At 44.0% G+C, this 22,660-nt stretch overlaps 1 protein-coding gene and 1 long non-coding RNA gene across 3 annotated transcripts in view; one reads left to right on the top strand and one right to left on the bottom strand.

Annotated features, from left to right (window-relative positions):
* LOC141992348 (uncharacterized) overlaps nucleotides 1–22,159 on the bottom strand; it is a 37,503-nt gene extending 15,344 nt beyond the window's left edge. The window contains exons 1-2 of the long non-coding RNA XR_012640581.1: nucleotides 21,704–22,159; nucleotides 15,856–16,009 (exon numbers count right to left, since the gene is read on the bottom strand). This is a non-coding gene — a long non-coding RNA (uncharacterized LOC141992348). The remainder of the gene's footprint in view (nucleotides 1–15,855; nucleotides 16,010–21,703) is intronic.
* On the top strand, nucleotides 966–13,996 carry SERP2 (stress associated endoplasmic reticulum protein family member 2). 2 transcript variants are annotated; one of them, XR_012637953.1, is made up of 4 exons: nucleotides 1,416–1,482; nucleotides 5,759–5,831; nucleotides 8,508–8,586; nucleotides 13,615–13,996. XR_012637953.1 is itself a non-coding variant. In XM_074943817.1 (3 exons), exons 1-3 carry the CDS (start codon nucleotides 1,399–1,401, stop codon nucleotides 13,653–13,655), a joined length of 198 nt encoding a protein of 65 aa, XP_074799918.1. In that variant the 5' UTR covers nucleotides 966–1,398; the 3' UTR covers nucleotides 13,656–13,996. The 2 variants fall into 2 exon arrangements, 1 of the variants encoding a protein (XP_074799918.1); XM_074943817.1 differs by lacking the exon at nucleotides 8,508–8,586 and having other exon boundaries at nucleotides 966–1,482.
* Nucleotides 22,160–22,660: the final 501 nt, after the last annotated feature.

The raw sequence follows: 22,660 nt of genomic DNA, 5'->3' as shown, positions 1-22,660 counted from the left end.
GCGGAAGGCCGAAGCCCCACGACATGGGTCTGAAGCCTGGAGCCCCATCACCATGGGTTGAAGTCAAAGCCTGAACAATGTAGCTTCGTGGGGGCCCCCTGTGGTGTGGAGCCCAAGGCCATCGCCCTGTTTGCTACCCTCTAATGCCGGCCCTGGCTTTTATATGCAGAAAAAACAGCTGTTGTGGCACACGTGGGCCATGGAGTTTTAGAGCATGTTGAGGGGGCCTCAGGAAGAAAAAGGTTGAGAACTCCTGCTCTAGTGGACAGCTGTTTGTATCTTTTCTGACAGAGAAGAGACAGCATACCTCAGTATTGGCTAGATAGTAGATACACCACAGCCCTGAGTCGTGGGCATGTGTAGGAGGAAATAGGGCAAAACAGGAGGAGAGGTGCTTGTGAGTACAAGACCCATTTTTCCCCATTCCCCTCTCCCCCAGATTTTTGCCCCCTCTGGGCCTATCTCCATACTTTTGACTTTGCTGCACTTCCCTTCCCCCATGGTGTCCCTAGCCCCTGTTTACCAAAAGCCGGGAATGGGCGACAGGGGATGGATCACGTGATGATTGCCTGTTCTGTTCGTTCCCTCTGGGGCACCTGGCATTGGCCACTGTCAGAAGACAGGATAAACTGGGCTGGATGGCCCTTTGGTCTGACCCAGTATGGTCAATCTTACATTATGTTCATGTTTTCATCTTGGTCCTGTTACTTTCCCCCCTCCGCCGCAATTTTTATCCCAATGTTGGCCAGGGATCAAATTCTGAGGGCAAGTGAAGGCCGAATTAGGGCATCACGTTCAAGGGTGTGACTGGCGTAGCTGCAGACGAAGACAGACCAGCCCCGCAGGTGCGCCTCACTCCCGGAGACGAGAACACGCCCACGCTGAGCAACGCGCGTTAGAACGCTCGCTCCACCCGTCCCTCTCAAACCACCAATCACCGCCTGGCAGCCCCCTCCCGCAGAACCTTGTCTCCTGCAGCGTTCCATCCACGGAACGCTGAGAGAGAACCTTTGGCGGATGCGCGACTCGAGCTCTGGCAGCTTCCTGCTCCGCACAGTGCAAGCGGGATGCGCGCTCGCAGCCAGGGGAAAGCGGAGGCTGCAGGCAGCCCTGGCAGTTGCCCCTGTGTTTAGGCAGCAGGGGGACCGGAAGGGTAGGAGGAAGCAGGAGAGGGTTTCCTGAGATGAGAGATTACTTCCGTCCATCCATCCTGCCAGCCCCCCCTCTCCTCAGTCTGCAGCCGGCTGGGGGTACTGAGGAACCAGCGCTGGGTCTCAGGGCAGTAGCAGCCACGCTTACTCCAGTCAGGGGGGTGTTCTGTTGGCTCGTTACAAACCAGACCCAGAAGCCAGGTGGCCTCCGGCATTTCTGAGCTCTCTAAATCTCCACCCCAGAGCGATGGTGGCCAAACAGCGGATCCGGATGGCTAACGAAAAGCACAGCAAAAACATCACACAGAGAGGGAACGTAGCCAAAACCCTGGTAAGGTGACATGGGAAGAAGGGGCAGAGGGGATTGCGAGGAGGCAGAGCTTCTCTCTGCCCATTCCTTGGCTCAACACGTGGGGAGGTGTGGGAATCGTGAGCTAAAGGGTTAACAAGCTACAGGAGCCCCAGGGGAAGCAGAGGATGATCCTTCTTCTTGTGCTGCTGACGGGAGTAAACGCTCCAGCCAAGCTAGGGGCGTAGAACAACGGGATAGTAAAACCAGGGGCTCCTGTCCCAAGCTGCGGCAGAATGGAGGAAATGTCACACCACGATGACTGAAGGTGTCAGTGTCTCATGGAAAATACCCAGCAAAATTGTTCACCAGGAGAGGAAGAGAGTGACTCTCACACACCTTCCACCTAAACATTCAGAAGGGGTAGAGTCCGTAACACAAAGAAAAAGATACACACACCCCAGTCACTTGAGAAGAGAGCATACAGCACACACAACACATCCATCCCCATCTAGGGGGACATGCAGCAGTATCCACCAGGGCTGGCTGCTGCAACATTACAGCTGTTGGAAGTGCACAGGCATGGAGGTGTACTCTCAAAGGGTTCTATCTCGCTAACAGGGATAGCACCAAGGGGAGTTATTGTGGTTTATTTCCTGTGGCCTCTGGTTTTTAAGAGATTCAAACATAACAGTTTATTTGACTTTACTAATTGTAAAATGGGTTTTTGTAGATGAAAGTCTTTTAGGCCTCTGAATCTCTTTTTTTCTTGGCTATTTTATTTGAATGAGCTGTTTAGCTAGTTGGTCTTTATGGCTTTGTCTTGATGAGGAAAAGTAATTGAGTTTAGATCAGTTTAGTACAAGTTAGCTAAGTGCAACCTGAACTTGACCTCTTTTCCTAGTCAATACAAAGCCTATGTCAATACAAAAGAAGTAACTCGGCTGTGATCCCATTTAGTCTTTTAGGGCTCACTTCCGCCCTCAGGTACAGTGGGACTAAAATGGAGCCCTTACTGAGTTGGCAGGTCAGCTGGAACAACAGCCCTCACACCTGATGAGGCAATAGCCTTCCAGCTAACGACATCTTGCTTATTACTTTAAACAAAGGTCGCACTTATGCTCCAGTTGTATACGCTGAGATAGAAAATTGAGGAGTTTAACTGTGCTCAGATTCATGCATTTTGGTATTAGCAATGGACTGGGCTGAGCCACTGACATTTCAGCTGCTTAAATTCAGAGTGTTCAGAAGTGCTCTTAGAAAGCTGGTAAATGGGAGAGATTTTCATCTGAGCTCTAGCTCCCCTTTTCTCAAAGTTGTTTAGAGCTCTTGCTATTCTAATTCCACCCACAAAACCTTGAGTGTTTATTAATAGCTCACTATTCTTTCAGAGCTCCCCCCACCCCAAGAGTAACTGTTTCAAAGAGAACCCTGTTACTTTAATGTCAGGGAACTGCTGGAAATTCATAGTTGGGATTTTTGCTTTGCCAAGAAGCTCTCGCCACTTAGGTCTTGTCTACACCTGTAAATGTAAGCTGTAAGGCTGCAACAGCACCACTGTGGGGTTTAAGGAAGATGCTACCTATGCCGACGGGAGAGCTTCTCCCATTGGCGTAGGTACTCCACCTCCCTGAGAGGCGGTAGCTAGGTCAGTGGCAACATAGCGCTTGCTGTCTACACCAGGGGTTAGGTTGGTATAACTGTGTTGCTCAGAGGTGTGCATTTTCTACACCTTTGAGCGATGTAGTTGTACTGAAATAAATTGTGATTTAGGCTTGGTCTACACTAATCTCTTAACTCCCCCATCCTAGAATCCTGAGTGACTGAGCTAGCCTAGAAAATGGGATTTCTGTTCAATTAGATTTGGCTGTAATCTAGTGTTAACCTGGGTGAATCACACTATCACCTTAAAGGTGACCTGAAATGCTCTTTTTAAAATACATTAAAACTGCTGAAGTTTTCAAATCCTTAACACAATAGGATGAGTTATTTAAAAATAAATAAATAAATGCATTTTAAATTAAAATGTTTCAAGGTTGATTTAAAAATGCCGGGCTGTGGGACAGTGCCCTGCCAATGGCCAAAAGTAAGGGACATACCTTTGTTTTTTATTTACCACAAGTCACGTGACTGTTTTTCTCTGTTGTTCCTACCACTCGCTGATGCATGAAGCAGCTTGTCTGGAGGAAGTGTCTGTGACTAACAACAGATCTTATCTCTGGTGAAACAAATTGTCTGTGACTTTATTATTTCGAGGCCTCTCCTGTTTCTGATAATACTGAGCACTTAGGGTTTGATCCTGCACCCCATTCAAGTCAATGGAAAAAATCCTACTGATGAATGATGGCGAATTAAGCCCTTATGTAGCACTTTTCACCCAGAGATCTTGAAGTGCTTTAAAAAGCATTATTAGCACTGTTTAAATAGATGGGGGAAATGGAGACACAGAGAGGTTGTATGACACACCCACATTAAGAGGGCAGGTCGGTAGAAGAACCAGGGATAGAACCCAAGTCTTCTGATGTGTAGTCTGGTGCCCTATCCACTGGATAATGCTACCTTCCTCTTTACTGTCATCCCTTTGGTTTTTCTCCTCTCACCCTTCTTTGTTTCTGACCTTTTTGCTATCCTTTCCCTTCCTTCTCTCTTTTTCCCTTCTCCCTCCCAGTCTGCTTACTAGCTTCTCTCCTCTCACCCCATCTTTTGCCATTCTCCTTCCATTGGCCACTTTTCTGCCTTCAGCCTCCACTCACTTGGCACTTCTTCCATGCAGCGCTTCTAGAATTAGATAGTAGCAGCAGCTCTAGCTTTCTAAAAATCAAGCTGGTTTGGATCAGGACTGCAGACCCATTATTATTCATATTTGTAGCATAGTACCCCATAGAGGCCTCAACCAAGACCAGGGTCCCTTTGAGCTAGGCACTGTAGAAACACACAGTAATAGACAGTCTTTGTGCCAAAATGCTTCCAGTCTAAACAGACAACAGTTGGGAGAAAGCAAGTATTATGGTTGCCATTTTGCAGATGGAGAACTAAGGCACAGTGAAATGAAGTGACTTACCCAAAGTCACACAAGATGTCTGTGTCAGAGCTTGGAATTGAACCAGATCTCCGGAGACCGCAAGCATCACAAAACCATCCTTCCTCTAGGCACAATTCCACAACTTGAACCCAGATATGACTTTCAATTCCTTCTTTACTTGCCTGCCCAGTCCTGATCTTCGTGCTGTGTGAATCCTCTGCTTCCATTGATTATGTCCATAGTATCTCATGTCATCATATAACCCTCCGCTCATGTCTTGGTTGGTAAGAAGCTTCTAAGTCCACCTGTCCACCTCTTCCCTCTGTGTGGTCCTTGAAATCTTACAGTTAACACGTTTGCATTTATGCTTAGTTATAAAAGCCTCTATCTAGTGCTCTAGGCTCCAAACAATAATCATACATCAAAACAAAAGTCAGCAGTTCAAAATGGCCAATAGAAGACCATCAACTTCTTCCTTCCTTCCTCTCCCCTTCCAAGTGACCTGTTAGAACATTCAGTCATACGTCCTTAAAATAAACTGACTAGAGTTGTGACTGTTTATCAAATTTATATTTAACTTAAGGATATTTTTGGCATATGCTGACCAAAATAAAATAAAAAATGAGTGTCCTTTGATATTGTTTTTCACAATTTCCTCTCCCAGTGGATGGGAATTGGCTGTAGGATATATACGTTTAGTTCTAAAGTGACAACCCAGTCAGGGAACATAGTTATTTTTCAAGCATCCCACATCTATTAGGTATCTCAGAAAATACCTAAGAACGTATTTTCTGTCTCAAAGAGCTTAAAATATAGATACAACAAGGGAGACTAGTAAACAGCCCAACTGTGGGAGGGGAGAGGACAGAAATAGATAAGCAAACATTGAGGAATAAAACTCACTTTACCTTTCCCTAGAGAAATTCAAGTCGACTGATCTGCAGAGAAGCTGTGAGAGGCATTATTCTGTCTAAAGGGGGGGAAATGGGAGATTTCAATATTGTTGAATTAAGCTGTCTGATCTACTATAAATACAATTATCCTCTATTACTCTTCTGTTAGCGTATTGTGCTTCAGCTTTTCCTTTCAGCTTCTTAGCATTCCTGTGAAGCAGTTATGACAATGGAGTAAACTGTTTTACGTTAGACCTTTTGAGTATGTTCACTGTTTGAGGTTTGAAGCTGAAACCCCACCAGTTCTTTATCTTGATTTTCTGCATCTATTTTTAAATGAGCTACCACGACAATTGGTTAAACTGGTAACAAACTGAAATCTTCTTTTCCCCCCACATTTTAGAGGCCCCAAGAGGAGAAATATCCTGTAGGACCATGGCTACTGGCACTGTTTGTTTTTGTTGTCTGTGGATCAGGTATGAACACACCACTGAGAATAGATAAAGAAGGGGTGTGGGAGGGAGTTGAGCAGACAGTAGAAAAGCATTTAAGAGCCTGATCCAGCTCCCACTGAAGTCAGTGGCATGGTTCCCATTTACTTCAGTGGGAGTGAGATCAGACCCTAAAAGTTTGTGGACAAAATTCTGACCCAGGATGCATGCACACAACTTCCACTGCAGCCAATGGGAACCTCTGTGTGTGTATTTATGAATAGAATTTGATGCTTGGCATACATTGTGGCTCTGGATCAGTCCCAGAGAAACCTACATGAGCATTTAGGAAAAGTTTCTGAAGATTGCAAGTGGTTTAATTTATTTTTCCTCTCAACTCTTTATCATTCGTTACTTATTATATAGTCTTGCTTAGCGCAAATGCATCCTAAGAGAAAAGCTTTTTACACTTTCAGTCTAAAACTGGAGTTTCATTTCTAAGTGGGACCGGATGGCTCAAGTTCCATGTCCTCTTAATTTTTCTTTCACCTCTAGGCTGCAGGTTTGAACCTGGGCTGGGATGGTAATAGTGTTACCATGTGATGAATGTGAGATATATTCAATGGCCCAAACAAAATGAGTTCTTTGTAGTAGTCCAGTTCCTAGCAGACAGGTGTCCAGATCACAAAATCTGCATTACAGTTTGGCTGCAGGTGGCACATTTATTGGCAGAGTCAGAAAAGAGGCCACTGAATGGGAGGGATTTAACTACTTTCCAGAGCCGAGTTACGACTAAGTAGTGTGCAGGAGCATATGATTCCACTTCCTTTGCTGCACTCCTTTTGTACCCAGAGGAGTTTCTTTCCCCAGGTTGTCAATCTAAGATCTTTCACAAGACGCGTGTTTTATAGTAATTTTTTTTAAGAGCCCCAAGATGGAGCGGGTCATAGATAGACCCACCCTGGAATAAGGATTAGTCCATTGGTATTGCTCTGTTCATACAGCTACCCATTGGTATTGCATTGCTTTCAGAAATACAATGCGGTGACCTTTGTGTTGATGTCTGACTTAATAAATGCCATTTTTGAGAACTTTCTGGGCCTATTTTTTCACCTAATCTTAAAGCAGGATTTCAACTCCCCCCAAAAACAAATGGTAGTTTGATAAATCCACCACAGCCCATTGCAGCTAGATGTGTTCTTCTAAACAGTGCTAATGTAAGGCCTGATGCCTCATTCCTTATGCACCCAAATCTCTCCCTCCCACCAAAGTCAGTGGGAGTTTTTGGTGAATTTGGGTTGTCCCTGTAGTTATGGATTGCTAAAGCTAACAATCATGTAGAGCATAACATTAGACTGCTGCAAACCCTCCGGCTTCAGCTAGCCTGCAGCTCCAAAGACATGTAATGGAGTTGGGTGTCCTGTGAACTTTCATGTTTATTTATTCCCTTACATGGCCTCTAACTAACAATAAAGATGGTGATGCTTTTTAGACACATCAGTTGTGATGTCAGTGTCTCAAGAAATAATAGTTCCTTCCCATGACAAGATATCATGTGGTTTCAAACATGCTTTGGCAGAAAGAAAGAAAGAAAGAGAGAGCAGGGTCAAAGTGCAGCTCCCTATGTAGTTATTAGTTCTGTTGGGGGGGGGGGGCACCGAAGGATCCCAATCAGGGCTCCACTTTACTGGGCAGTGATGACCAAACAACACACATGCAACCCCTGCCCCAGAGCTCACAACAACAAAAACGCTAAGAAAAGTGACAAAAAACGAGTGATTTTTTAAAAAATGAAATTGAAAATAAGTCAATAAAACAAAGTCAAAATGTTACTTATTTTTAGAAAATAAAACTAGGTTAAATAGCTGAACATGGGAGATACAGAGAAGATAAATAAATATGCTGGTGATAAATGACAGAGTACATCCAATTGATTGCCAAGCAAGAACATTTTGTGGTATTGAATTCAACCCTGCATTCTTTACTCATGCTAACTAATCACTGACTGAAATGGGAGTTTTGCCTGAGTGAGAACCATTGAATTGGTTTCATTATCTGAAGAGACATCATAATAATGTGGCTCAGATGTTTATCTTTGTCATTTTTAGAGCTCTATCAAACTTCAGTAATGTATTTGCTATGGCTATGTTTGTTCTTTCAGTAGTGAATCCATTAGACAAATGCCTCATTTTTCCACCAACATTTTCAGGGCTGTTCTTCTGAGCCATTACAATCACACACCGCTTTCGCTGTAGTCCTTTTAATTATTCTTGACATTGGGCCCCATCCCCAGGGTGCTAGGCACTGTACAACCATGTAACAACCAACATGGCACTTGCCCCTGTTGCACATCTCTTTGCACCATGCAAATCAAAGGCCAGATTGTGCCACTGGACGAAGTACACGCACGGCTACCATTCCATTTGCAATGTGGACCTCAGTTTTGAGATGGTGCCATTTTGGAAAAGGTATTTTAGGGGTATTGCTGCACGAGGAAGGGAATTCCTAGCTTATGTAGCTCAGATTTACAGATGTTAAAGCCAGAGAAGACCACTTGGATCATGGAGTGTGATTCCTACATTTTGCAGGACTAGTCTCCACTTAATTCCTGCAAATGTCTTATCCACTATCCGGTCACCTCCATTGGTAGCCTCCACCCAAAGGCTGTTACTGTTGAGAACTTTTGCTTAATGTCTAACCTGAACTTTTTTCCTTCCTTAGCTTCAGGCCATTGCTCCTTATCTACCATCTTCTGAGAATGGAATAATTCCCTTTCTTCATTTCTGTTATTACCTTGAAGGTATTTATAAACTGTGATCATGTTTTCTCCCAGCCCTCCCCTAGTCTTCTCTTTTCTAGAACATGCCCATTTAGTTCCCTCCCCCAGTAGGTTATAGACCCGATCCTTGTGTCCTTTGTGTTGTGTCTGTCTGTACATACTTCCTAAATGCTGAGGACTGGAAAGAAACACAATATTTCAGGTCTGCGACATAGTCTGGCCCCATTACCTTTCTAGTTTATACATGTGAAGCCTATTTATGTATCTGAGACCAGCAATGGTTTCTGTTCCATTTGCTTGTTTTGCAGTGGTGTTGCACTTGAACCGAATATTTCGCTTGCTATCTTACTATCACCCCTTGGTCTTGGCAGACATCCTGTTTCCCAGATAGCTGTCCTCCAGTTTGTATCAGTGCTGCTTACTTCCTCTTCCTAGGTGTATGGCTTTCGTATTTGATTTCATCTCATTGCATGCAACCCACTCTGCAAAATGATTCTTATTCTTCTGTGTAACTGGCTCATCCTACAAGGTTGAGATTGTCAGCAGTTTGAGCATGGTTGAATTTACATCTTCCTTTAGATTACTAATTAATGTATTAAATAATCTGGGGCCTAGTATGTGCCTGTGACACCACATATAGAGAACTTGCCATTTACAATCTCTCTGTTCCTCAGATCGTCAGTCAATTTCTAATCCACAATTTGGAATTTGTATCTTGGTATGAGTCACTATAATAGAATTAAAATATGCTGGTATAAGAAAAATCTTATTACGATGAAGGTCCCAGACACCCAAAAGCTGAGGTACTATTTTTCAGCTCTGCCACTGATTCACTGTCTGAACTTGGGCAACTCACTTAACCTTACTGTGCCTATGTTCACTTATCTCTATAAAGGGACATAATGCTCACCACTTCGAGGCGATGTGAAGTAACATTAATTAAGGATTGCAAAGTGCTTTGAGACCGTAGAATGAAAGTAACCATGTGAGCATGAAGTATTATTGTTGTGAAAGCTGGCTGGTTTGCAAGGCCAGGTGAGATTCTAATCTAGTGATACAGGATCTGTACAACACTGGGGGATGTACGTGAATTTACCTGAACTGGAGTTGTTTGGTAAATCCATCCATTTATTTACTAAATCAGTAAAGAGAGCAAAGAAAGGTAATTGTGTGAAGTGATCTATTTTAACAAACAGGTTGGTGTAGAGATGTCTTTCTCCCAAATGTTTACATTGACTATTATTTTGTATGTTCAGAGAGTTTGCCTAGAACTACTGTCAAGCTAATTGGCCGGTGCATGTTCTTCTTGTTACTTTCTACTCCCTTTGCCCTTTTTACAGGCACCTCTCCTGACCTACAGCATTTACTGAAGAGACTGAGCTTGCAAGATTTCCTTTGCAACTTCTTTTAGGATCTTCAGGGGCATTTGCTCCATCCGGCACTCTAGCACCAACTCTTTGTTACTCTCTGCTCCTGGCATCTCCAGCAATTGTCTCTAATAATTTCCCAGAATCCTAAAGGAGGTTGTCCCATTATCATTATAACGAGTTGAAAACTGAGCACCAATAGTTATTTTTTCCAATACAAGATAAATGAAGCTTTCCAGCTAGGTTAGAGAGCTGACTTGTTTGCACTGGTCCTTCTCCCCTCTCCTTTTGACCCTTCACTTTTCTGATTGTATTTCTAGATTCTTTATTCCTTGCGACAAATTCTCTTCCTCCCTAGATCTTACACAATTTCATTTCGCTGGTTTGCTCCTTTTATGCTCCTCTGTGGCGAGCTTGGACCTACTCAATTCACCCTCCTCTTCATTTCCTATACACACTTCCTTCAGTTTCAAGTCTTCCTGTATCCAGCTCTTCAGCCTAGATGGGTTTTTACATGCATCTTTCCTCTACCCTGCTGCCTGGTCCAACTGCAACTCATTTTATTCCGCCAGCTTGCTTATTTCTGCAAGGTTTGCAGCATGAACACGTAGTGGAAGGTTTCTGCCTTTTAGATTTGGGGGTTGAATCCAGGAAGGTGCTGAGGATCCTCAAATCCTTTCAAAGCCCCATGACTAGTCTCACAATTGTAAATGCCACCCTTGGTCTCCCCACACAAAGCAATCACACTGTCCGAGCACCCAGGACACCAGGACCATTTTAACCCCCCTGCTTCATGCCTGCTAAGCCATCCTTGTATTTTTAATACTTGAGATGCTGCTATGCAACCAATAGAACTTACTCTGCTTATTAATAATCCTTTGGATCGGTTAGTTACTAACAGGCCTCCTTTCAGGGCTCTAATGTCCATGTTGAATATTGTCCCCTTTTAGTGCCTCCCTTTCTGTCTCCCCCGTTTCTCTTAGTCAGCCATACACTCACTGGCACTGTTATTCTTTCAGCTCTGCTCTCCCACCATTAAGTTATTAACTTCTCAGAGTCTAGACTCCCCACTTCCTTTCTCTCTCTCTCTCTGAACTTCCTCAGCAACTCCACTGTCTTCCTGTTCCTTGCTGCACTTTGGAGTCAGATGTTATTAAACAGATTCACTCACTGGTTTGCAGGCAGAGCTGGGTGCTCCGTGGAATTTGGGTTTTATAAAACCTCTTGCAAAAATAGTAGCTTTCTACAGTACAATGGGTCAGGCAAACTGGGCCCGACCAGGTGACAGAAGCAGGTGATTTTCACTAGTTTTGCTGCTCCATAGCCTAATCAACTTGTGATTCAATTTAGTATAATATTGCAAGAGGCTTAACTGAATGGACTGCAGGGCAAATCCCATTTGATTGAGGAATCCTGTTTATTTAAGCAAGAAAAATAAATCTCAGAGAAGTGAATTATAAAAGCATTTACAGAACAAAATACAAAAACAAACAAAATCATGTATTAAAAACATCTACAAAATCAAAACCACAAACCCTACCCCAAGCGGAGTTTCCACACAAAAGAACCGCCAGAGGCGCTGTGAAATCCACTGGGGACTTTGCTATTGCTATGGATTTTCCACTGAAGGTGCTCAGATAACCCAGTGATGAGTGGCAGTAAAAAACTCTGTGATAGACAGATCAGATAGTTCCAGGGCCAGATCCTCAGCTGCTGGAATTTGGCATCACTTCCTTGACTTACATACACCAGCAGAACATCTGTCCCCTGAAGTTGCCCGTTATTTTAAGTATTACCTTAAATAAATGGGTTTGGCGTTTAGTGTCCAAAATGAAGGCCTGACTCTGCAAACCCTTGTAGAGGGAGTCCTTAACCACACAGCACATCTGTACACCTGCTGGAAATGTGCTTCCCAGGGTGGGTAGATAGACACCTGCTAGCGCAGCTCAAGCTAGCATGCTAAAAATAACAGTGTGGCTGCAGTGGCAGCTTGGGCTACTTGCCCAACCCCTTGGGTACTTACATGGGTGGCTAGCCTGGGCCACCTACTGTGGCCACACTGCTATGTAGAGCGTACTAGCTCAAGCAGAGTCGTGTGTGTCTGGCTAGCCCCGCTGGGAAGCACCGTCCCAGCTACTATGTAGCCATGCCCTCCTTGACTTCAGTGGAACTTCTCAAGTGTCTGCAGGATGAGGGCAGAGACTCAGCATAAATTACTGCAGCTCAGCAATCAAAGTCACCCTTCCCGATCTTACGCATTTTACCGTCTCGGTTTAAAAGGAAGCGCGTTTTTCTCAGTTTTTCTTAAGTTTTACAAACACACACCTCAAAGGTCTAAAAGGGCAACAGACGAGGGAGCTCTATGCAAATACGTTTGCAGGGCCCGGGTCTTTTCACGGGACATGCTCAGCCCCTGCAGCTGCGTCAGCACAGACTGACTCGTGCGCTTGCACTCCCTGGTTCCAGCAGATGGATGCCATTCCAGAGCGGAGGGATTAGGAGGCAGTGATGGTACAGATAAAGAGAACTTATATCATGTTTGTATAATTGAGAACTACGGCTCGATCCTGCAGCCTTTCAACGTCCCTTGAAGTCAGTGGGAGTTTTGCTCGCATGGGGTCTGCAGAATCAAGTCCTTAGTAATTAGTGTATTAACTATACTAAAGGACAGGAAATACAGTTACTCAATGCTCTGGTCCTTTTCTCTGTGGAGGTATAGGACCAGTTTGTGCCATCAACTTTGATACCAATAGAGATTTCTGTTTCAACTGTGATGGCACAATCTGCCTCATAAGAACGACCATACTGGGTCAGACCAAAGGTCCATCTAGCCCAGTATCCTGTCTTCCGACAAAGGCCAATGCCAGGTGCCCCATTTCCATTTAACCAGTTCTGGTGAACTGTCCCATCTTCTGATCTGAAATTTGCATCCCAAACGGCTAGTAAACAGTAGTAAACACTGCTCTTGTTTGTGGGCTGCAAACGTAGGCCCCAGTCTTGAGAGTCTTCGTGGGCAGACACACGTACAGTGGGGCTCTGCATGGGTGCCTTGGAACGGATCTGTTTGCAGGATTGAGAGGACAGTGCCCCATCCGGCAAAACCTTGCTTCCCAAAATCATCTTGCATGCAGCTCCTCACATGAGTGCATTTTTGCAGGATTGAGCCCACGGTATGGAATAATACAGAAGTTTAGATGGCTCAACCCCCACAAATCAGCTTCAGCAATAATTAAAGTAGGCTAGATTTGTGAGAGGTTGTATTCCTGTTACTGGCCTACCTACTTATAAGGAGCCGTTTTATAAACAGCCCTGTAACAAGAAGTGATTGTTCCCAAGAAGGAGACCCACCAACTGGTTAAGTGTGCGCAGCTGTGCCTGGCAGTGCTGCTGCACACACTCTACTCGAAGGGGTCTAATCCCTCATCAGCGCCGGAGGATTTACGCATGGTACTCCCATTAGTGTTCCTAGACAGTACCTGGGTAATCCTTTTTGCATCAATGTGGGGAGTAGACCCCTACTCAAAAGAAGTCCACTGATCGAAGCACTTGCTAGATAACATCTAATCATGCATGTGAGAACATGAGCCATTCAGCTGTTTAAAGCCGCAGGATCGGAGTACGGGATTGAATTTCAGGAACGTTAACCAGCACCTGAACAGCCTCTCTTTTTGCCTTGTTGCAGCTATCTTTCAGATCATTCAGAGTATAAGGATGGGCATGTGAGGAGCTGCGTAGATTCGACATTGCCTTATCATCCAACACGGTGGACCAGATACAATTTTAGCCTGACATAAATGTGAAGAGCTCTTATTTGAGAGTACCTGTGCGTTTCCTCTTGAATGGGGCAGACCAGATTACCTGCTGACCTGTCGTATCGGTTGTGCATGTGTTTTAACTGCCACAGCAGAAAAGGACATTTTGCTTTTCTATTGACTTAATGAGTTAACCACATTGGTTAGCTGTCAGTGCTGTTCAGTTGATTTATTTCTTCTTTTACCTACTGTATTTGTGTGTGATCATGTGAGTGCCTGTTTATCTACTCTGTACATTCTAATTATTTTATGCTGGAAATTTGTTTTTATTACAAATAAATATTCATGTTCAACTTGACTACATTTGTTCCATTTTTCCAAATGTATGGCTGTATAAACCGCCTCCCCTCCCTCCCCCTTAAAACACACACTAATGGCCAAATCTTGAGGTCCTTACTCAGGCAAATCTCTCAGTAGATCTGATTTGCCCTCACACAGGTGTAAATCAAGAGTGGCTAGAGTTAAATTCTTTGGAGTTACAAGAGTTTTACATTGGTGTGAGATGAGAAATCAGGCCCACTGGAAGGTTTGTCCGAGTAAGAACTAATTAAAAACTCACTTAGGACACTGGGAATAGTTATCATGATATAGCCATTTAGGAATGATGTTTTCATAGCAGGATGGTTTCAGGATTTTCCTTTGACTAGAAATCCTCTGAAAGCTGTTTGCAAAGAAAAGCCTTCCCTTCCCAAAGCAATGGGAGTGACTCAAGAGGCGATTAGATGAAAAGGTTTGCGTCCTGAGGTTCTTTCACATCCCTTTATTTCGGAAAGTCCTTTCTGAATCCCCAAACAGGTTTAATAAAGTGGTCATTGTTCTGTAGCTGCTAAATGTCCACCCTAATGAAACTTCTTCCTCGGGTTGCACACCAGGACCAGGAAAAATCATTTCCCAACACAGTGCGGGAGAGGGAGGATTTGCATATGCACAAGTGGCAGTTAGGTGACTAACCACAACTGACTCAGGCCGTTAACTACCATTTGTGCCTTTGAAAATCCTCCTCCCACCCAATAAATGCTAAGCTGGGATTTCAAAGAAGCCTAAAGTAGGTAGCATCCAACTGCCTTAAACCTCTTTTCAAATCTGAGCCCCTAATTATAGTCTCAAAATGTAATTTTTAAGAGAGGACATAGGAGAGAAAAGCCAAGACCCTTCTCAACGTTGATCAAGGGCCTGAACCATCACGGTGCTCCTCTTTTTATTACAGTTTCAAACACTGTTGGAGACTGCAAGTAAATTATCTTTGCCTGGATGAGTGGGAATAATATTAGGAGCATATTTCCTTTTGCTATCTCTCCCAGCCCCTCTTTATAATCCTACCCACAACGGAGCAGCTACAGTCACTACCTGCACTCCAGGTAAGCAGTCTCCAAGATGGCAGTGCTGGTCTGTAATTAGCTACTCTCAATTGCTACAGGCAGAATACATTTCTTCTCCCTTCCCCCACAGACTGACTATTGCTCCCAGCCCCAACTAACATGAAGCGCTGTGGGGTCTCACCTAAAACACGGTGGCTTGTTGTGTCAGTGCATAGAGTTATCCATTAAGGGACAGATTTGCAAAGGGACAAAGGAGAGTTAGGCATCCAACTCCCACAGAAAGTCAGTGAGTACCTTTGAAACATCTGCCCCTAAGATATCAAAAATAACCACCACTCCAGTTATTTTAAAAGGTAAGGGACAATTGTCAGCTCCTAACTCCATTTTTAGGCACTAAATAGAAGTGGCCTGATTTTCAAAGCTGCTGAGCACATCATGTTGTAATTACTTGTATTACACAGAGTAGCACCGAGAGATCACGGCCCCTTTGTGCACTGTGCTGTACAAACATATTGGAAGAGAGAGTACCTGCCAAGACGAGGTTACAATCTAAATAGGCAAGATAGATAATCAGCGGAAGGAGAAACAGAGGTACAGAAAAGTGAAGATGACTTTCCCAGGGTCACACAGCTGATTATTCCTGGCTCTGCCATTAATAATAGAATATAGCACCAAGTTCTTACATAACATGTGTCATCTGTAAATTCCAAAGCACTTTACAAAGGAGGTCACAGTATCACTACCCCCCTTTTACAGCTGGGGAAACTGAGGCAGAGAGGCAAAGTGACTTACCCAAGATCTCCCAGCAGGGCAGTGGCAGAGCCCAGGTCTCCCACATCCCAGTCCAGGACCCTCTGCACTCAACTATACTATAGCTCCACTTGACTTCCATGTGATTTGTGGGTACTTAGCTCTTCTGAAGGTTAAGCCATTTGTAGCCAGCTGCCTAAAAATGGATGATAAAAATAAAACTTTAGGCACCCAGGTTTGAAAGTTTTGTCCTAGTTTTCTGCCTCACGAAGTTTTTCTTCAAGGCATTTTCAAATCAGTGTTTCCTGTCGTGGTCAAAGAGCAAAAGACCCTCCCTCCTACCTCCTCCCCTCCCCTTGTCCCATTCCTAAATAAATCTATTCCTCTACGTTTTATAGGATTAGCTGGTCAAGATTTGAATGATATGTGCATGTATGTTTTTGCCCTATTTGCTCTAATGCAAACTTCACACACACAGTAAAACTTTCAGTTGCATGACAACACAAACAGAGCAATTATCCTAGGCAGAGAACAATGTGTGCCGAGCAGCTCGCCCAATTTGGGTTCAGCGATGCTGCACAAAAGGCGGTGGGTGCCCTCACTAAGCACATGGAGGCAGCTAGAGCTGTCAGTTACTGGTACAAGGCTGTTTACAAGGCCCACACATCCACTGCCTGTTCCAGAATGTTCTGTCTCTGCAGGCAGCGCACCGCAGCTCTCACCTCGCCAAATTTTCTTCTTTTTTCCGATTCTGAACTATCCCCGTTTTACCTGATTTCGCTTTGCTGTCCTTTCCCGCACGTGGCACAGTGCTTTGACGCTACCTGAGCACTGCAAGCCAGGTAGCCATGCTCAGTATCACGGAGTAGAAGAAAAGGCCTGCTCCTGTTCCTAAGGCAAGGCTCCTGGATAGAAAGGAGGAATCGCCAGTCCTAGTCCCAAGGAAGAACAGCTAAGGCAGGAAAGATGATGAATTATCTATGATGGCCACAGCATCCGGGTAGGAGAATGTTTCCACTCCAGCCTGTTCAGAGCTTGTAGGTTCCAGCTCTGTACAGATACTAAATGAAAGCTTTCAGAAAGTACCAGGAAACTTGGAGGCACTAAAAGATTAACGTGTGCTGCCTGGTGCCTGATTCTGGCCTTGCAGTCACTTGCCAAGAGTCCATTTGACTTGCTCTCACGGTAGTGGTGATCTAGGAGAAGGGGCATGGCGGGACTCCGAGTTTCTGTCCGTTGAGGATCAATAATGCACCCATCCAAAGAGACAGTGGTTCTTGGCTTGCTGATTACATTGTAATTTGAGTTTGCAGAGATCTCAGGGCATAAGACTCACATCAAACTGGCCAAAGTGACAACAAGAGAAAGAAAATGGTGGCACAGTCTTGGGGCTAGTCTGTGCTGATTGTGTTTGCACCAATATAGCTTCACATCAGCGCAAACCCCCACTGCAACGGTTTAGCTCAGCCTGATTTCAAACCACATTAGTGCAAGCCCATGGTACTGCACCTGTAGGCTGGAGCATGTCAGTGTCAGTTTTGGTACTCATTCACCCAGTATAAACAGGTTCCCAGTGTCATGCAAGATCTAGTTGAAAGAGTAGGAATCTTACCAGAAGACCAACTTGCTATTTGTAGCCAGGATATCTAAAGAAGAAACCCCGCAGACATCATAGCATGGTAGATAAAAACAAAAGTACTTAATGACGCCTACAAAATAAAAACACTTTGTGCCCCTCCAAGGAACCACACGTGAACTCAATAAGATCTGTTGTTATTTTGCGGGTGGCAAAGTTCTCAGCCTCAGCTTCCAAGATTGACAAAGCTGCCACCAGACTCAGTGTTTCCATGCTTTCACAAGGCCTTTTAAACTGGACCCACCAGCATCCATGTGCAACAGCATCCTTAGGCAATAGGCACTCTGCACTGAGGTAACCTCAGAATTCCAGTCTTCTCAGTTCTCTCTCTTCTGACACTTCCCAGCCTAACTCTTCACTTAACTGCTGACTGCTTCCCATCTGTTAAGAATGATTGGACCCAGATGCAAGAAAGAGGTCACTTGTACCTGTCCATGTCTTTTCTCTAAGACTTTGGGACAGCTGATCCTTTTGCCCCTACAGGAATGACTTTCCAGTCTGCGTGTCATTGTGGACCATTGTCTGCTTAAGAGAGGATTTAGTCTTTGGTGAGCTTGTGCTTTTTATCCAGAACATGGAACATTTAGGAATTTGAAGAGGCAGACAAGTTTATTCCAGATAAGTCATTTCAGCCAATGTAATAAATATTTTAATAGATGCTAAGTCATCACTGAGTGAGGATATCAAAATGTGCAGTGATTTAGACCCGGATTTTTTAACAGGTTCAAAAGTGCATTAATTTTAGGACTGGTCAAAAGTTTTGCATCAAAACTTTTTTAAATGGAAAATTGGGTTTTCAATGAATTTTTTGAAAAGTGAAACGAACAATGTCTGCTTTCTGCAGAAAATTTCAAATATTTATTAAAAACACAAAATATTTCATTTTGGCGATGCTGCCGTATGCCTCATGGGAGTTGTAGTTCGGGTGCCTTATTCCCCCAATATAATTTGTACCCGGGGAGCGTTGCCCAGACTGCCTCTCTCTCTCCATGCACTGCCTCCCCTCACCAAGGTGGGAGACCATGGTGCACCATGGGAGATGTAGTCCAACCAGCAAGTCTGGCCTATAAAGAGGAGAAAGGGAGCATGAAGCACCTCAGGAGCATTTCTAAATCAAAATACACACTGCTATTTATACTTGAGCTAGCATGAGTACGTGTGCACAAGCAGGTGAATCACACCCCTCGCTGGTAGTGTAGACAGAAGCCAAAGACAGAAAATTATCTCAGTGTTGCAGATCCCTTCTTTAGTTAGCCAGCTGGGATCTCTAACACTCCATGTCAAATGCTTTAATCCTCCCTATTTAGGCACAGTTTAGTGCTACTAATAAAGTATACTGCATTTTGTAGTTGTAGCGAGGACGCACGCTGGGCCCCTCTGGTTTCGGCCCGTTGCCCTCTCCAATCAGGAATGCCTCAGCTTGATGCAACACCCGTGTTCTTTATTTCCCCGCCTCCACTTTCCACCTATATACAGATTTCGCAGCCAACTTTGCCAAGCACAGGCCTGGCCAGCAACAGACCCGAAGGCTGTCCACTCTCCCCCTCCCTCAGAGCCTGACCTTTCTCTTCCTCCCTTCTCTCTGGCTTCCTCCAGCCTTTATAGCCCTGGCTAATGAGGCTGGCAGGTGCTGCCCGTTAGCAGACAGCCACAGGGCTACCCAACCAGTCCCAATCCGTTCCCCTTGATTGGGGCTGGAGTGGCAGGGGCTGATTAGGTGCTTCTCACTCAGCACCCTGTCACAGTAGTGTGTGTAGTACAGGGGTGGCCAACCTGAGCCTGAGAAGGAGCCAGAATTTACCAATGTACATAGCCAAAGAGCCACAGTAATACCGTCAGGGCAAGCCCCTCATCAGCTCCTCCCTCCCTCCCCCCTGCTCAGCCCGCTCCCAGCGCCTCCCACCCTCCGGCAGCCCTGCCGATCAGCACCTCCTCCTCCCTTCGGGATGGAGTGTGGGGGGGAGCAAGGGTGCAGCAGGCTCAGGGGAGGGTGCAGGCAGGGGCCTTGGGGTAAGGGGTGGCGTGGGGGCAAGGCCTGGGGCTGAGCAGTGGAAAGTTGGCACCTGTAGCTCCAGCCCCAGAGCCAGCACCTATGCAAGGAGCCGCCTATTAACTTCTGAAGAGCCGCATGTGGCTCCAGAGCCACAGGTTGGCCACCCCCGGTGTAGTATCAGTACCCGATACAGTTGCCTCATCTGTAAATCCCTATCTCACAGAGGCATTGGGTGGCAGTGTCTGCAGGGCCCTTTCAGTTCATTGAACGAAAAACATCATGGAAGTGCAAAGTATTATATGCTAACATTTAACATGACAAATGGAGCTCTTGGTATCTCTTTCTGAGATACATTTTCATAAGACACTCATTCCTTTCCCTCCTCTAAAGGCTGTTTTTCAAAAAGGATGATGTGAGACTTCACATTTATATAGCACTTTCCCTCTTCAAAGAGCCTTACTAACTAACTAATTACTGTCAAGTGTTCATCCATCACAGAAAAGCTCTTTATTTTAGCATTGCTTGTATACATCTGCCCTGGCACCAACGTATGTTCTGTATTTCCATTTTCATGGTTTACGGAAACAGGAGGCTTCCAGGACAATGCTCCAGCTGGACTAGTCCCACATAAATAAAAATCTTAGTCTGAAGTTACCAAGCCTCTGTGCTCCTAGAAAAATGCCTACACGTAAATGCATTTAACCCAAATGGCCATCATCTCACAAATCCAGCATTTCGATTTGATCTGTTTGATAATTTTTCTGATGGTAAAATGTGCTAGTCTGTTGAATAATTACCCATCACTTGGAACATTTAAAATCAAGCTGAACACACTAGAAAACACACTGTAGGGAACAGCCATGTAATGGCAGGGAGAGGGACTGGGTGACCTAATTAATCTTACTCATTTCCAACTTCTATGTTTTCTTTAGAGGCTAATCTTTGCTACTGATTTTCTACAGACTTGTTTAGTTCTGCAAGGACTTAAAACACACATTAAAGGCTGTTCAACTATATGGTCACTATTGTGGTCAGTGTTTGTTTTTTTGTTTTTGTAAAGGTTGCTGCTATTTTCAAATCTGCTTGATCTAACAGATGGTTTGGGAGAACAAAATATGCAATGCTTCTTGACCCTTTATTGCAAAACACAACCTGGAATTTAGAAAGCTCGTTTACAGAAATTTCTCACAAGTTGGCTCTGCCCTCAGCTGCTGATGAGACTGTGAGAAAGTAGCAAGGATTGTAAGGATACTGTTCCTTTAGTCACAGAATAATACCTGGTCTTACAGCTTATTACTTTCCTAGTAAAAGGGCTTTTACAGTACTACCTATATAATACAGAGCAGTAGCTGCCATACAATGGCTGGTTGCAGACAATATAATAAAAGTCCTGCAGTGAGTCTTTTGTGGTGAAAGAGTAAATGCCACTGCCTCTAAAATGAAAGCAAAGTCTAATCTTATTGAGGTTATATTCAGTTACAGTACTGTGGGACACCAATTAGGAAAGCTACAGCCCTTTATCTGTTTGCAAAGCTAAAGGCAAGTGATCCTTTGTCTTTTAGTTACTTCAAAAATCGCGGTGCTCTTTCTTGGCCCTTAACAAACCGACTGAATTATTGACACAGGTAGTTTGTACAAAGTGGAAAATCAAAAGGATTCTTTAATGTGATTGCTTTTTCAAATGTGGAGCTTGATGCTTTTGTTATGATTTAACCTGCCATAGGACAGGAAGAACTTTCACATCCCCCTTACGAACTTGGGACTAGATCCTGTATTTCTTTTTCATCCAAACTCCTCTTTACTTCAGTGCAGGATCAGGGCATCAAAACAACAAAGGCAGCGAATGCTGCTGCAGGAGGATCTACTTACACAACACAATCAGTATGTTGGAGGGGGTGGGGTAGAGAGGAGTTGGGCCTGTTACAACATAGCTCCCCTATCACCAACCCCAAGCCTCTGAGAAACTCCTAAGATTTTGAAGAATAAATACACTTGGGGTTCTTTATTTGCCTTTTGGTTTCTGACTCTTCAGGTTACATTCAGTTCAGGTTTTCAAGCTTCTTTCCACAACCATGAGGGCTAAAAACTTACTCTTCTTTTCAATGAGAGCTCAGATTCTCATGAAACAACAGGACACCAAGAGCTCAGACTTTGAGAAAACCACGAATCATCATAAGAGTTGTGGCAAAATTACAAGAGCTGGCAATTCTGCAGTTATAGCTATAAACAGTGTCTCATCTTATGGTGTAGATTGGACCTACCTGTAGTTTAGTAGTGTCCTTGGAACACAGATGATAGTTGTTTCATATCTGTACACAAGCATCCAGTGTCCCAACCTGTAACTGACAGCACAATGTTTTCAAAAGGTGACATTGTCTGGTAGTTTAGAGCAAAAATGTAAACATAGGTTTCTTTTTCTTTTTTTTTTTTTAATCTAACCTAGTTTTGTTTTAAATGTAAACATGGTTTGTTTGAATTGAAACATCCCCAAGGTGTCTGCAATCCAACCATTCTGCGTTGTGTTACCATAGGAGAATCAGAAAGTGAAACTTAATCAAAACAGAAATGAAACTGTCAAGATGATTTGCAATGTCTAAACTGAATTAAATGCAAACAATACAAATGGTGACAAGCAATTTAGATTTTTTCAAAATTCTTTGAGTTTAAATAAATTGTAGGTGTTGTTAGGAACACAGGCAAGGACACTATATATTAACCTGCCAGTGTTCCTTTAAAATAAATATACCAGTATAAAGGTGCTTATATTGATATAAATTAACAACGTATACTGATATAATCACCTTTATACTGCTAAAAGTGCATTGACATGAACTACCTCAGTTCCTCAATTGATTTACTTAAAACAGAATAAAAAATGTGTGCGAACCAACCCTTCAGAATGGTTTGGTTTTTGTCAATAGTCACGTCCTTGGTAACATTTCCAAAGGGATACAGGTTCAGAAAACAATGCTCCGGCATTGCTGCACCAGTGTCATGATGTATTATTGTGTGTCTGGCACTTTACTATGCATTATGTATTCAAGTGGTGGCACTTTCTGCTCAAGAACACACCGTATTATGTAGCAGCTGGAACTCTGTCTGGTTTATGTATATCGATGAGCTGCTATATTTGAAGACTTCCCCCCCCCTCCACCTTATGGTGCTGAATCTGGACAAGATTTTAATAAGCAGAGCCACCAGAAATCCACATGTGGAAT

The sequence above is a fragment of the Natator depressus genome, chromosome 1 (genome assembly GCF_965152275.1).
Source record: "Natator depressus isolate rNatDep1 chromosome 1, rNatDep2.hap1, whole genome shotgun sequence".
Lineage (NCBI taxonomy): Eukaryota > Metazoa > Chordata > Testudines > Cheloniidae > Natator > Natator depressus.
This window is presented reverse-complemented; position numbering and strand designations above follow the sequence as displayed.

Bases quoted from the DNA above. Each gene is read 5' to 3' on its own strand.
- SERP2 (XM_074943817.1), top strand. From the start codon at position 1,399: ATGGTGGCCAAACAGCGGATCCGGATGGCTAACGAAAAGCACAGCAAA. The intron at 1,483-5,758 runs GTAAGGTGACAT...CCCACATTTTAG, and splicing joins GGAACGTAGCCAAAACCCTG to AGGCCCCAAGAGGAGAAATA. The intron at 5,832-13,614 runs GTATGAACACAC...GCCTTGTTGCAG, and splicing joins TTTTGTTGTCTGTGGATCAG to CTATCTTTCAGATCATTCAG.